Source organism: Planococcus citri, chromosome 4 (assembly GCF_950023065.1).
Source record: "Planococcus citri chromosome 4, ihPlaCitr1.1, whole genome shotgun sequence".
Classification (NCBI taxonomy): Eukaryota; Metazoa; Arthropoda; class Insecta; order Hemiptera; family Pseudococcidae; genus Planococcus; species Planococcus citri.
The window spans coordinates 50449907-50464398 of record NC_088680.1 but is presented as its reverse complement, the minus strand read 5'-3'; the positions used below and the strand labels follow the sequence as shown (position 1 = coordinate 50464398).

The 14492-nt window shown below is 33.1% G+C and overlaps 1 protein-coding gene and 3 long non-coding RNA genes across 4 annotated transcripts; 1 reads left to right on the top strand and 3 right to left on the bottom strand.

Moving 5' to 3' along the window:
- Positions 1–385: 385 nt before the first annotated feature.
- LOC135844580 (uncharacterized) lies at positions 386–1091 on the bottom strand. Its single transcript, XR_010558571.1, has 3 exons — positions 889–1091; positions 681–809; positions 386–536 (listed from the first exon to the last, which is right to left on the bottom strand). It is a non-coding gene; the product is annotated as an uncharacterized LOC135844580 (long non-coding RNA).
- Positions 1092–1958: 867 nt separating this feature from the next.
- On the top strand, positions 1959–3508 carry LOC135844579 (uncharacterized). The gene is made up of 4 exons (XM_065362812.1): positions 1959–2334; positions 2418–2609; positions 2682–3082; positions 3165–3508. Exons 1-3 carry the CDS (start codon positions 2278–2280, stop codon positions 3069–3071), a joined length of 639 nt encoding a protein of 212 aa, XP_065218884.1. The 5' UTR covers positions 1959–2277; the 3' UTR covers positions 3072–3082; positions 3165–3508.
- A 6085-nt stretch (positions 3509–9593) lies between these two features.
- On the bottom strand, positions 9594–11045 carry LOC135845273 (uncharacterized). The gene is made up of 3 exons (XR_010558716.1): positions 10840–11045; positions 10568–10730; positions 9594–10485 (listed from the first exon to the last, which is right to left on the bottom strand). It is a non-coding gene; the product is annotated as an uncharacterized LOC135845273 (long non-coding RNA).
- A 661-nt stretch (positions 11046–11706) lies between these two features.
- On the bottom strand, positions 11707–13360 carry LOC135845353 (uncharacterized). The gene is made up of 3 exons (XR_010558734.1): positions 12903–13360; positions 12642–12809; positions 11707–12553 (listed from the first exon to the last, which is right to left on the bottom strand). It is a non-coding gene; the product is annotated as an uncharacterized LOC135845353 (long non-coding RNA).
- Between the last annotated feature and the right edge of the window lie 1132 nt (positions 13361–14492).

Genomic DNA, 14492 nt, shown 5'->3' with positions numbered 1-14492 from the left:
GTGCAAATCGATTTCAGTATTTTTAAATTTTTCAATGATCTATTGGAATCCATTGATTCCACTGATTCAATTATCTCGTTGGTACTGTGTTGAAGGTCTTTTAAATTTCGTATTGCAACTCAGCATTCAGAGCAATTAATTAGCCCAAAATGCCCGAAACGAATTGTGTTGATGGATTTTAAAAGCGCTAGCCTACATTATTTACCTATATAGGCTAAAGAATGCATGGTAAAGCCAAATTCTAGGCTTCTAGATTATTACGTTCAAATTCCTCTAGTTTTTCCCACTTCTTCCCTGCTATTTCCTTCACGATTAGGGGAATTCCCTCAATATCAGAACACTGGCAAAAAATCTGTTTTTTTAAATTTTTACAAAGAACGAAAGATTCAACCTTTTACAATATTCAGTTTATTCTATGAATTACATTGAATTTGGATACATAATAACAACAGTGTTCGAAATAACGTTATTTTCACACGTACATTGAATACCGAAACGAAAAACTCTTCCAATTACCAAAATTTCCACCACGGGCCCTGAAACAACAAAAATGTGAGACGCTGTAGTCTAATATATTATAATCGTTGTTTTATTTATGCGTTAACACACAACTTGGTTATTACACAAATGATAGAAAAAATGTCTACCTACGTAAGCATCAGATAATACGTGTTATTTACCTGAGACAGCAGTTGATCAACTTTACTTTGAAGTTGTTTCTTCTCCATCTCGAGCTTCTGTTTCGCTAACTCGAGTTCCTTTTTATCCTTTAATTCTTTCTCCATCGACTCGATTTTACGTCTTTGTTCCTATGATGCAATATCGGATGACTTGTAATGATAAATAATCTCTTTAGATATGAATTGGTGAGTAAAATTCTCTACTTACTTCTACTTCAATTTTCAACGCCAACATCTTCTGAGTTCTGATGATACAAAATTACTGGAACAATCGTTACGGAACCTTCTCGCAAATGTATGTAACGTAAGTGCACTGGGCACTGGGGCTTGTTCGAAAAGTAAAAGTATTAAAGAATGATGAAATTCTCGTTGATCCGTGTAATCCGGAGTTGGATTGGATCGGACACGTACATTTAAAATGTACAGGAAAAAGTGAAGCAAAAAAATCAACCAATCCTGAATCGCGTAGGCCACGTGTTTCTCCGGGGGTGAAGGCTCTGATTGGTCAGTTGCCTGAAGGTAGTGGAGGTGAAAACTCTGATTGGTCGAATTTCTCCGGAGGTGAAGAATTCTGAATTTTTGCTTCACGAGTTTCCTATCTTGTTTATATTTATATTTATGTCCGGAGCAAATTCAAAGAATGGCGGATTTGGTTTTGTTTGGTCCTTATCCAGGGGTTGAAACTGGATTCCTGTTCCTGTTGCAATGCAATTTTATTGCTGATCTGGAAGAATAATGCAAAATCTGTTTTGAATTGAGCTGCAATGCTGCGATCACTCCGTCACCGTCACTCGTACAGTACAGGAAATCGTAGCTTTGTAGCCAATCACAAATCATATTCCTAGGGGTTGAAGACTGTGATTGGTTAGCTATCGGTGGATGAAGGCTCTGATTGGCGATGACTGTTGATCTAGTTGTCTTAATTCGGAGGGTGGATGAGGCACGGGGCACGGTTTGGTTTTCATTCAATTTTCATTTTCATTTTTTCATTTTTCGTGAGAAAAACGTCAACGATTATGAACGATTACGATATTTTCATTTTTAACTTTTCAGAGACAGATCTGAGATCATGCGATACTTTTTTCAAAATTTGAAAGGACCTTGAAGTTAAATTTCTCAGCTGAAACCTGAACTTTTAAAAAAAAATTAAAAAGGAAAATATTATTGATAGGAAAAGTTGAAAAGGAACACCTACCAACTACCAACTTGCACTACTAGTGCTAGTGCCAGAGCTTTGATGCGTAGGCCAAAAAATACTGCCTGAACGAAACTTTATTTCTGCAGGTGCCAACTACATGGAATAAAATTCAGTCAGCAGAAAGATAATTTCCTCGATAATAATTAAATTTGAACACGAAAATTCAAATTTTAAAATGCAATTAATTTGATGTAACATTACAAATTTGGTTATGTAAATGATCTACAATCAAACGTGCGTTTCAAATCGTGAAATTTCATCTTGTGTCATTAGCTAGTCAATTTGTACGTAATTAAAATTCGATCTCAATGGGTAATGGTGAAATCCTTGCTTGTGTTTTATAGTCACATCACATCTATCAAGACGTAAACATCATTTTTATAAAACATAATCACCATCATGGATCAGGGTAACTGTCTAGATCACACTTACAGCCGAGGCCCTGACGATACATCTGTAAGTAATTCTACCAATATCTTTTTCAATATTGCAATTTGATGTTATTCTGATACATTTTTCTGAAATTTCAATCACTCTAGGCTTGCGACTTGATAGACTCCAGTTTCAACGACGATTGTTCCGACGATTCTTCCTCAGTCGTGTACAGCACAGAAGAAGAGATGGAAACCCATAGCAGGAACGAAGGTCTTCAATCAATGCACCTGGAAAGATTACGTTTAGCCAGTGACGAAGCTAACGCTAATAAAAATGGATTATGTGCATTCGACGACGTAAGTTGTACCCTGAAATTCGTTCACGTACCGTCGAAGATATCTTTTCACTGATATAATACTCGTTTACAGGCTAACGCAATGAACGGAGACGTTCTACGTAAACACAGATCCGGCGAACAAGATGAATTTAAAGCTGAAAATTCACCTCCCAGTGGTACTGCCCCCATACCGATACAGATTTCTAAAAATCCTGAATTATCAGCCTTCGTTCCTTGGAAACGCACGAAAACCGTAGCTGATTTCGATAATCCTAAGAAACGAGACGAATCGAACCTTAGTGAGCAAGATGAGATCTCATTATTCGGCGACTACGTGGCGTCCGAAATACGCAGCATGAAAGATAAATATCATCAAACGCTGGTGAAAAAGAAAATTCAAGATGCCATTTTCGAAACAAAAATGATGTGGCTGAAAGAATGTAATATCAGAATGAATAACGGTGCGTCGAGCTTGCAGTAAACATCGAACTGGTAAGACTCTGTTTTACAATCGTAATTGGTTTATTTCATAGGCCTAAAGTATTTATTTTAATTTTTCGTATTTTTCACGTAGAATTATTTGGCGTAAAAAGTGCCATCGCGAGATGAACTGGAGTCCAGGTGAGAAATGCTCTTACCGTGAAGTATTTTGGTTGCGAAGATTCCGAGCCGAATGCATTATTCGTCTGTTCGAATATTGCTATTGCGGATGTAATATTGTACGCATTCTACGAACCGATCGATGATTCTGCGGAGGAAAGAAGTAATTTCGGATGGTTTATGAAATCTACCTCGTTTGTTGTTTATTTACTAAATTTTCTAAGATGAAAATTTCGTGATATTTTATTGTGATAATCGTTTTAATTTTAGGTTTTTGTTACGATGTAAATAAACGTCTATGTGTTATTATTAGTGTTGTTTTTCTTATCAATAAAAAACAAATGCATGCGATAATTCTTTTTTTTAATTTTTGGGATATCTAAATGTAGATCAGGTTTTATTATTACTAAAAAGAGAGGAACTTTAGTCGAATGAATTAATAACACAATCGTTTTTTTCCATCGATACTAACGTGCTTTTAAGATCAGTTTGATCGATATTACCTACCGAGCTCGAAATGAATCATAAAGTTTCACCCTCACACAATCAACCCCTTTTTTTAACAGGTAGCAATTCACGAAGGTGTCTGATATTGTTGTAAGTCTAAGTATGCAAGACTACGAAGTTCTTTTTTATTCTCGTCATAGACATAGTTGATTCACGTTCACACTCGAAAATAATCATAATGAGTAAAAGGACATCTTGGAGGATTTCATGTCCATCGGAAGTCAGACTCAATCAAATGATCGCTTTAGAAACTGAAACTTTTTTCGTATTGCGTCAAAATGGACCGTTGGCTTTTACTGTTCAAGATATACATCATGAGAAACCTTACGAAGTGAGTATTATTATTCGCTGATTTTATTTTTGAACAGTTTTGGCGCAGTGGAAATATTGCTTTATTTCTTTTTTGAACGGAGGGAAGAAGGTAGGAAGAAAATTCAAGTCATTTTTCTCTAAATTAAAAAAAAAAAATGAATCAATGAAAAATTTTAAACAAAATTATTCACATTCGAAAAATTTAAAACAATTTGAATTTTTATATTAGTTGTGTACTTGAATAATTTTTTTTACATATGATGTCAAACTTTTTTTTTTTTTTTTTTTTTTAATTAAAAATATTACCTATTACTTACATGTTTTTATGTATTTATGCAGGTACGTCTAGGAGACCCTCATTTGTGTTCTTGTCGATCGTACAAATTAAGTCAAGATGTCTGTTGTCACATTTCTTGGATAATTTTGAAAAAATTCAAGATCAGCTATAAGGATCCGTTATCTTTCCAGGTAGATACTTGAATTAATTACCAGATATTCCCAATACCAGTCAAAAGGGCTCTCTAGAAAAATCACCCTGAAATGAGAATTTTATGAATCTTCTCAAATCTATCAAAATAGAGAAAAATTTCGCCTCCAACTTTAAAATTACATTTTTTTGGAAATTTTTCTTTCTTGCTGCAACAAACATTCATTAAAGACTCCAAGAGCAATGACACTGTTTTATTCCAATTTTTTGTCCTGCAATGCCCGAAGCACTGTGCAGGGTGCCTAAATTTGGAAAAACTCTCAGAACAATTAATTATGCTTACAATTTTCAATATGTTTTTTCATAAGTAATATTTTTTACAGAATTTTTGATAAAAATGCTAGGAAAAATGGAGAGGGAGGGACCATGGTTGGAATTTTCTTTCAAATTTACTCAGTATGTGTAATGAAAAGTTGATTAACATTTTTTGAAAAATTTCAATTTTTTTGGTCAGAAAATTTCGACCCATTTTTTAAGAAAAAAAAACTTCCCCATCCTCAAAAAATATTGGTACTTTTCGTGGAGAGCCTTCTCAAAAAAATCTGTAAAATATTTCAATAATCACTGTAGGTAATTGAAGTCTGCAAAACTTTTTTGAAAATATTTCATTTCTGATCAAAATCGGTCCAAATCCTTTTATTGATCCCCATACTTCGTTTTGAGAATAGGAGAAACATTGCTTGAGGGACTGAGATTTTTTAAAGAAGGGAGTCACTCAGTGAAATTTGGGCACAGAAATCGAAGGTTTCATTCGTAGCATTTTTTGCCTCCTTTTTTCTCGCTTCGAGGGCTCCCATCCTGAGGGATCAACCCTACTTGGGAGATCGAGAGAGGTTTTTCCAGAGAAATATTTCTGAAATAATTAAATTTTCGAGCAACGTAAGGTATGTACCTACCTACCTACGTCAAAATACACAAAAATGTCAAAATACATAATTAGAATTTCGAGTTCGAATTTTCGAAATTTTAGAAAATCTTTTGAACCGGACAAAGCTTGACTTTTTGAAAATTTTTAAAAATTGAATTGGGACTAAAAATGAGAAAAAATTTACTACAATAATTTTAGAAATTGAAATTTTAATCTACCTACGTATCCTAATTTCCACCTGCCAAATCGATTGGAAATGGGTTCAAACCACTTAAAGCAGCTTGAAAACCTTCAGAAAATTTTTGAAGTTTGAAATTTCTACAAAATTTTATTCACAGAAATTGGAAAGCTAAAATTGACTTTATATCCTAATTTCAACATGCTGAGTCCATTGTAAGTGATTTCAAACAGCTCTGAAGCCTTCACTTACATTTTGGAAATTTCATATTTTCGAAAAAGCCTCGTAAAATCTGCACAAATTAAATTCAGATTTGAGGCTCCAGAATGGCCTGAAACCACCTTTAATCAACTTACGAGGGAACCTCTTGAGGTGTCACACTCCGATTTGAACGGGACTGCGATTTTTTGAGAGAGCATAGTCTAAAACCGCCAAAACCAAATTTTCAGCTGCCCAAGTTCATTTTTCGATTTTTGTCGAATTTTTGAAAATTCAAAATTGACTGTTTTTGGTGATTTATGCTTTTTTTTTTAAAAGTACGTACTTGATCAGTAAAAATGGTCAAAATAAGTCCCAAAACTAATATTAATTACCTAAATCCAAATTTTACCATTTCCAGTCATTCTGGAGCCTCCAGTGCGATTTTTCAATTTCTCCAGAATTTTGAATTTGCTCCAGAAGGCGTGAATATGCAGTTGGGCGGCTAAAAATCGAGTCGTATGTTACACTCGACCTGTTTAACGAGTTTATCCACAGTTGAGCCGATTTCGAGAGTGACACCTCAAAAGTGGTTTTTTGACCAGCTTTTTTCAAAATTAAAAAATCTAAAAAATCAAAAGTTTCCCGTTTGTGTGGAAATTTTCGAAATTCACGCGAATCGCTGTATTTTGTCCAGAACTAACGCCCCGAATCCAAATTTCACAATTTCCAGCCGTTCTGGAGTCTCCAGCGCGATTTTTCAATTTCTCCAGAATTTTGAATTTGCTCCAGAAAGCGTGAATATGCAGTTGGGCGGTAAAAATCAAGTTGTGTATTACACTCGACCTGTTTAACGAGTTTATCTACATTTGAGCCGATTTTGAGAGTGACATCTCAAGAGTGGCTTTTTGACCAGCTTTTTTCAAAATTAAAAAATCAAAAGATGACTGTTTGTGAACAAATGTTTGAAATTTGTGCAAATCGCTGCATTTCTTCAAGAAATACCCCCCCGGAGCGCGAATTCTGCCATTTCCAGCCGTTTTGGAGCGAGAGTGGCACCTCAAAAAACCATTCTTGAAGTGATACTCTCAAAATCGGCTCAAATGTGGATAAACTCGTTAAACAGGTCGAGTGTAATATACAACTCGATTTTTAGCTGCCCAACTTCATATTCACGCCTTCTGGAGCAAATTCAAAATTCTGGAGAAATTGAAAAATCGCACTGGAGGCTCCAGAATGGCTGGAAATGGTAAAATTTGGATTTGGGTAATTAATATTAGTTTTGGGACTGATTTTGACCATTTTTACTGATCAAGTACGTACTTAAAAAAAAAAAAAAAGGCATAAACCGCCAAAAACAGTCAATTTTGAATTTTCAAAAATTCGCCAAAAATCGAGAAATGAACTTGGGAAGCTGAGCATTTGTTTTTGGCAGTTTTAGACTATGCTTTTTCAAAAAATCGCAGTCCCGTTCAAATCGGAGAGTGACATCTCAAGAGGTTTCCTTGTCAGTATGCTGAAATTAGTGCATAGGTATAGAAAATTTTAGTTTTCAAATTTCAGTGAGTAAAATTTTGTGGAAATTTCAACATTCAAGAATTTGCTGGAGGCTTCAAAACTTCTCAAATCCCTCAAAACCGTTTTCAATTGGTTTGATAGGTCAAAAATAGGAATCATACTCAATTTCAACTTTCTAGGTCAATTTGGTAAAAAATTTGGATTTTTTAAAAATTGTTGTCCCAAAGATTTTCAAAAATTTACCAAAAAGTTGAAAGATGTCATTTACGAGTATTAGCACCTGGAATTTAAATTTAGTTTTATCTAGTTCTTGGTTCCATTTTTTTTTTTTTTTTTTTTTTTTTGGAGAAATGCTCCATACCTACTTCCTACTTACCTATTGGATTATTTTTTCAGAGTTGGGAAATACTGAATAAGTATAAGCATATTTTTTTTTTTTTTGTTGAGAAAATACCCATAAGTATTATTTGATTTAGGAGGAATTTCTTAAAGAATTGTTTTACATTGCGACTGTTTTTTTTTACGCGAGTTTTGTCCAATTCGGTGAGAGAATCGATTTCACTACTTTCCTCTTATGAACGCTCATCTTTTCTGCTCTTGAAGAAGTTCACAGAATTCACCTTCCACTGCCTATTTTACGGTTTGGCATACCTGAGACTTGATCATCGTGATTATTGTAGAATATAATATTCAATTTGTCTGAAAAATTATCATTTTTTTTTGAAACTCGCCACTGGCCAATACCTGGCATCATCAGCGCAGAACAAATCGAAATCCACCTAGTAATAAGAATACACCGTAGATTGCACCACATTTTCTTTTTTCCTTCTTTTCTTTTTTTTTTTACGTATGAAAAGCAGGATTACATTTTGAACGTCGTAACATCTTATTACATACATTCGATATCGTACCGAAACTTCGCAGCTTCCAAGTACTATAGAGGTTATGTACCAAGTTATCGTCGAAATATAATCCTTACATAATACTCGAGTCCGGTACCTACGTTTGTCGCGAATAAGTATCTTCGCCACAGGAGTATAATTTCCATGTAACAACATGTACGCTATATTTACGCGTCATTTCACGTAGCGAAATCTCGGCACCATGCATCGTGGTTTTTGCCTTATATACTTACTCGTATAGCTGCTGGACAAAAAACACAACGAACGCAAGAAGCACCGGCACACGATGAGAAATTGAGAATGAACGAGAGTACGAGAGAGCAAGAAGAGCAAGAGCTGCCGCCGGAGCCGTGACTGGTGCGATAATTTTGTCCATTTTAAACGGTCGTCGACAAAAAGCGCATTCATAATAATTGTTGGTTTCCCAGCAGAGTCGGAGTTTATGTTAATGTTTGCAAATTTGTCTAAGTTTAATTTAACTTAAAGTTCGGACCAGAATTAAACTTTCCAAAAGCTAACTTCATACTTTAACTTAATTCGCGTGCTCCAGTTATATGAAAAGTTTGCCATTTTTAACGAATTCTGAATTTTTATTGCGTTAATTCGCGCCTTATATTTTATCATTCTTCTTAGCTCATCGTGCTCGTATATATTGCGAAGGCTCGATGATGTCGTCGTTTATGGCCTCCTCTCATTCGCCAAGTTTAGAAATTTTTTTTTTTTTAAATTGATATTTGCGATCTATCAACAATTACTGAAATTATTCATCATTGGAAAACAAACAGAAAAAAAAAAAAAAAATGTCTCCCTCACTAAGAAAAATTTTAAGCCATCGATATGTTTTCTGCTCAAAGAAATTCCAAATAAAAAACAAAAGTTTAAATATCATAAAGTCACTTTGTCTTTTTAAAAGTCCGATTTGCAATTTACCTAAATGTGTATTTAGGTAAAAATTTCAAAATTTTTCATTTTTTTCAGTTTTTAAAAATTTGACATATCGTCATTCATCAAGAATTTTAATGGGGATTTTTTCCTAAATATTGTCTAAATGGGTAACTATACTTACCGTTGGTAATTTTTTTCAAAGTTTTCATAATGTGTTTCATAAATCGTAATATTAGAAACTCAGTACTTAGAATTTTTTTCGTTGAAGAAACAATGGTTAAATTTTTTTTTCTTCAAAAATACAAAACCTTCAACTTATGAACACAATTTTTAAAAAGCTGAGATATGATTATACATATGTTATTTACATCATTTAAAAATGCATATTTTTTATAAACAGAACAAAAGTTCTTTTTTTTTTCAATAGACGGCGATATAAGTACGTCCATGAGCCAATTAGAATCGTCCAAATTTTCTTGTGTGGTTGTCTGTAATTTTATGTTTAGTTGCAATGACCATTTAACTAATAAAATAAAAAGCAAAATAAATTTGAAATATAGGTATTTATGTATACATTTTTTTTACATTTTTTCAATAGATATTATCGATCGAAGAAATCTTTTTACAAATAATCTCATATTTTAATTACGAGTACTATATCAGAAATAAAATTACACGCACTAATTAAAAACGTTTGAAAACTTAGTTGAATTGAAAAAAAAATTATTTTAATACAGCAAGAGCGAAGCAATGAGGCTCGAATGCCTGCACGAGCTTCTCAGGTACCTAATAATTCTAACTAATCGTCGATATAAAAAAAATCACTAGGTAGGTAGGTACTTATTTGAAAAAAATCATCACTAAAAATAAAAACAACTGACGATATATTTTATAGCACGAAATTACGAATATGAAAAATAACGACACGTAAAAAAAAGAAAAAAAAATCATTTGACAATGTTTACCCTGATATATGATCACACTGGGCACGTTTCTAACCAATTTTAATCCAACTATCGTAATTCGAAGATGTTTACTATTAATATTGTGTTTGTAAAAATATCAAAATGATAATTTTCTCAAATTTTCACTTTTTTTTTTAAGCATTCTCCTCTCGTAAGTAAAGTAGGTAAAGTAAGTAATTGACAGTGAAAAAAAAAAATACAAAACCGTGTTAAAAATTTCAGAAAAAACCAATTAAGAAATTCAAAATTAAACAAACGATCGATTGAGAAATTATAAATTAAGATAAAAAACATAATTAACTGATGAGAGTGATGAGTTATACAAATATACATAATTGATAGTACTCTTTTATTGCTTCTTACTCATTAGTTCTTCCACTCGAATAAGAACTAGCTCTATTAATTCTTCAAGTTTAATCATACCCTTTTGAATTTCAGCGACTTTTCTTTCTAGTCTTGTTATCCCCGCTTCAATCTGAAAATTTAAAGAAAATGTAAATATTATGCCAAATGATGAAAGATCCAAAAACACAAAAATTTTGATTAAATCTGTCTACCCGGTCTTCTTGTGATTCTTGCATCTCTCTGTTGTTATTCCTCGAGTCCGTCATCGTCCTTTTGCCAAATATATCACTAAATTGAACTTATTATGTTTTTACTGTGTTCAACGCGGATATCCAATATTTTATAACCGGCTGTCTTTCGAATCCAAGTTATACTCTTCGATCGCCAACATAATCAGGAACAACCAAAAAATGCAATTACATAAAAAATATGAACATAAAATGAAAGAATATAATATTTTTAGTCTGATAAAATATATACTTACATATCACAACATCAAGAAAACTCAACACAAGAGAAACCTTAGGAGTCACTATACACCAGTAGACGTAGACAAACCAAACTAAATCATTTGACTTGTAGCACCCAGGCTACTTCTCGTCAGTACAATGAAAGGAGAAAAAATGATAGGGAGAGAGATCGCTATGTGTATGTATTGGTGTAGGACTGCTGGACTCGACCTAGTGCATCTTTATACGAGTGCAGTTTTTGCATAGGTACTGCAAGGCAGGGAAGGAGGGAAGGTAAAACCAGGATAGAACAATAGACAGGAAAGAAAGAAAGCAGACGCCAAACATAATGACAAAGTTCCTGGAAAGAACATGGCTATTGTTTAGACAGAAGCCAGACTACTAGAAGACAGGATCACGAGCTCCGCATGGCTCTCCAGTCTCCACTTGTGACAGCGAGAAAAAAAGAGAAAAAAAATGAGAGTTTAGGACACTACAAGTGTTGCCAACCTTTTTTTTTCAATTCGATTCTTTTTGTTTAGAGGACCAAAGGATGCTGTTTGGGTGCCCAAATTGAAAAAAAAATATGCTACATCGAATTTTTCGTTTTTGTACCTTCATTTCAGAAGCATAAGTAAAAAAATGGCCTCAAAGTCAATTTTTTGGGGAGAGGTGGTAATTTTGTTCATTTTTCAAAGTACTACCGACCCCATGGTCAAAATTAGATTTTGGCTCTTGGATTTTGAAAACGTATTTTGCCCCTTCAATTTTCAAAATAGGCAACTTGTTTAACTTACTTTTTTTTTACTCATACCCGGTTGAATACAAATCTGATGATAAAAAAATAAACTTGACTTGATTCTCGTATCTTAGACATTATGGCAAAATCACCAAAACAAAAATGCATGAAAAAATATATATTTAACTTCTAAAAACGATATGTACAAAAACACACATCAGAAATAAAATTACACGTACTAATTATAACGTTTAAAAACTCTGCTGAATTGAAAAAAAAATTATTTTAGTAAAGCAAAAGCGAAGTAATAAGGCCCAATATGCCTGCACGAGCTTCTCAGGTAAAAATAAATAATTCTGACTAAATCGTCGATATAAAAAATTACTAGGTAGGCACTTATTTCAAAAAATCATCACTAAAAATAAAAACAACCGATGATATTTATAGTACGAATATGTAAAATAACGACACGTAAAAAAAAGAAAAAAAAATTAATTTGACAATGTTTGCCCTGATATGATCATACTGGACACGTTTCTAACGAATTTTAACCCATAATATTGTGTTAGTAAAAATACCAAAACGGTAATTTTTTCAATTTTTTTTTTGAAGCTTTCAAACAGCCTTATGTAAAGTAATTGGCAGCCAAAAAAGAGAGCAAAACAGTGTTAAAAATGCCAGGAAAAAAATACAAAATCAAACAAACAATCGTTCGGGAAATTAAATTAAGATTGAAAAAAATGACATTCACCAAAAAACATAAGATGATTGGAGGAGAAAAAGGGGGAAGGTACAACGAATGTACCTAATTCAAACATCCTTATACTAATGAGTTATAAAAACAAACATAATTGATATTACTCTTTTACTGCTTCTTACGAGTACTATAGTATACGCTCTAGTTTTTCCAGTCGATTAAAAACTATCCTTAATATTTCTCGAAATTTAATCACTTCCATTTTGAGATCAGCGAAGTCTTTTTTCATTCGCCTTATCATTGTATCTTCAACCTGAAAATTTAAAGAAAATGTAAATATGCAAACATGCCGAATGACTGATTCAAAAACACAAAAATGTTGATTAAATGTAGGTACCTACCTCGTCTTCTTGTGGTTCATGCTTCTCTCTCTTGTTCCTTCTCGAGTCTGTCATCCTCCCAGTTGCGAAATGCATCTTTCTAAATTGAACTTTACTGTGTTTAACACGGATATATCCAGTAATTTTATAACCGCCTGTCCTTCAAATCCAGGTTACACTCTTCGATCACTATAACACAATCAGGAATAACCGAAAAACGCAATTACGTAAAGAAATGAAACAAAAGAATATAATATTTGTCTGACAAAATTATATACTTACATATCACCAACAACAAGAAAACTCAACACAAGAAAAACCTTACGACTTGGAAGATGTAGTTAAAAAAGAGTGCTCATTCACTATAGGTACCCTTAGATAAACTGAAGTGTACGTATATTACTAGACTTGACTTAGAACATCTCAAATAGGTAGTTACAATCTACACAATGTTTGCATTTCGTAAGGCAGGGAAGCAGGGAAGGTAAAACCAGTCTGGAACAATGGACAAGGAAGAAGGAAAGCAGACGCCACACGTAAGTTAGGAATGAGGATGCAGGTACACGAGATGACAAAATTCCTGGAAAGAGGCTATTGTTCAGAAAGAAACGAGACTGCGAGACAAAGAAGACAGGATCGCGAGCTCCGCATGGCTCTCCCTTGGTGACAGCGAGAAAAAAAAAGAGAAAAAAATGAGAGTTTAAGACATTACCAGTGTTGCCAACTTTTTTCCTCAATTGAATGCTTTTTGTTTTGAGGTCCAGAAAATGTTGTTTATGGGTACCAAAATCTAAAAAAAATATGTTAGATTTAAGATTGGATGCTAGACAAGATTTTTCGTTCTTGAACCTTCATTTCAAGAGTGAGTATATACTTAAGTAAAAATATGGCATCAAAGGTCAAGTTTTTGTTCGGGGTGTCCGGGGAGAGGTGGAACAAACTTCAAATTTGGATATAACCGGGTACGAGTAAAAAAAGGCAAGATAAACAAGTTGCCTATTTTGAAAATTGAAGGGAGAAAATACGTTTTCAAAATCCAAGAGTCTAAATCCAATTTTGACCATGGGGGTTGGTAGTATGTACTTTGGAAAATTGACCAAATTACCTCTCATGACTTTTTGCCCAAATTGCAAATTGAAGGGGGTATAAATAATTTTTAATTTCAAAAAATCGCGATGAAAAAAATGAATGCTACCTACGTCAAAGTCAAAAAATTAACAAAAGCTTTTTAAATTTTAGAGAATGAAAAAAAATTATCATAACAAAATTTGTTTATTTTTTGATGTAGTATTCATTTCCGAATTTATTTTTTTCATTGCGAATTTTGAAATCAAAAATCATATTTGTAGCCCCTTCAATTTACAAGTTAAGCAAAAAGTCATAATAATGTAATTTTGTTCATTTTTCAAAGTACTACACGACTCCTATAGTCAAAATTGGATTTTTGGCTCTAAGATTTTGAAAACGTATTTTCCCCCTTCAATTTTCAAGATAGGCAGCTTGTTCATCTTACGCTCCGCCGCTCCGGACACCCTGTACGAGTATGCTTGGGTATAACCGTATATATAAAAAAATAAACAAATAAACAATTAAACATGGTAAGGGAAGAAATTATTCATAAGAATTTTGGTAGCATATTTTTGAAAATATCTTAAAATGATTAAAAAAAAAACAAAAACAATTTAAAATTCCGGCAAAATCACCAAAACTTGGCGAAACTTGAGGAAAATCTGAATAAAAATTGTATGAAAAAGTGTATAAAACTTCTAAAAACGATTAAAAAATTAAAATTCCCGGCACATTGCTAAAAATTGGAGAAATATCAGTAAACTTTGAAAAAAAATGCATGAAAAAGTGTTAAAAATCCTTCAA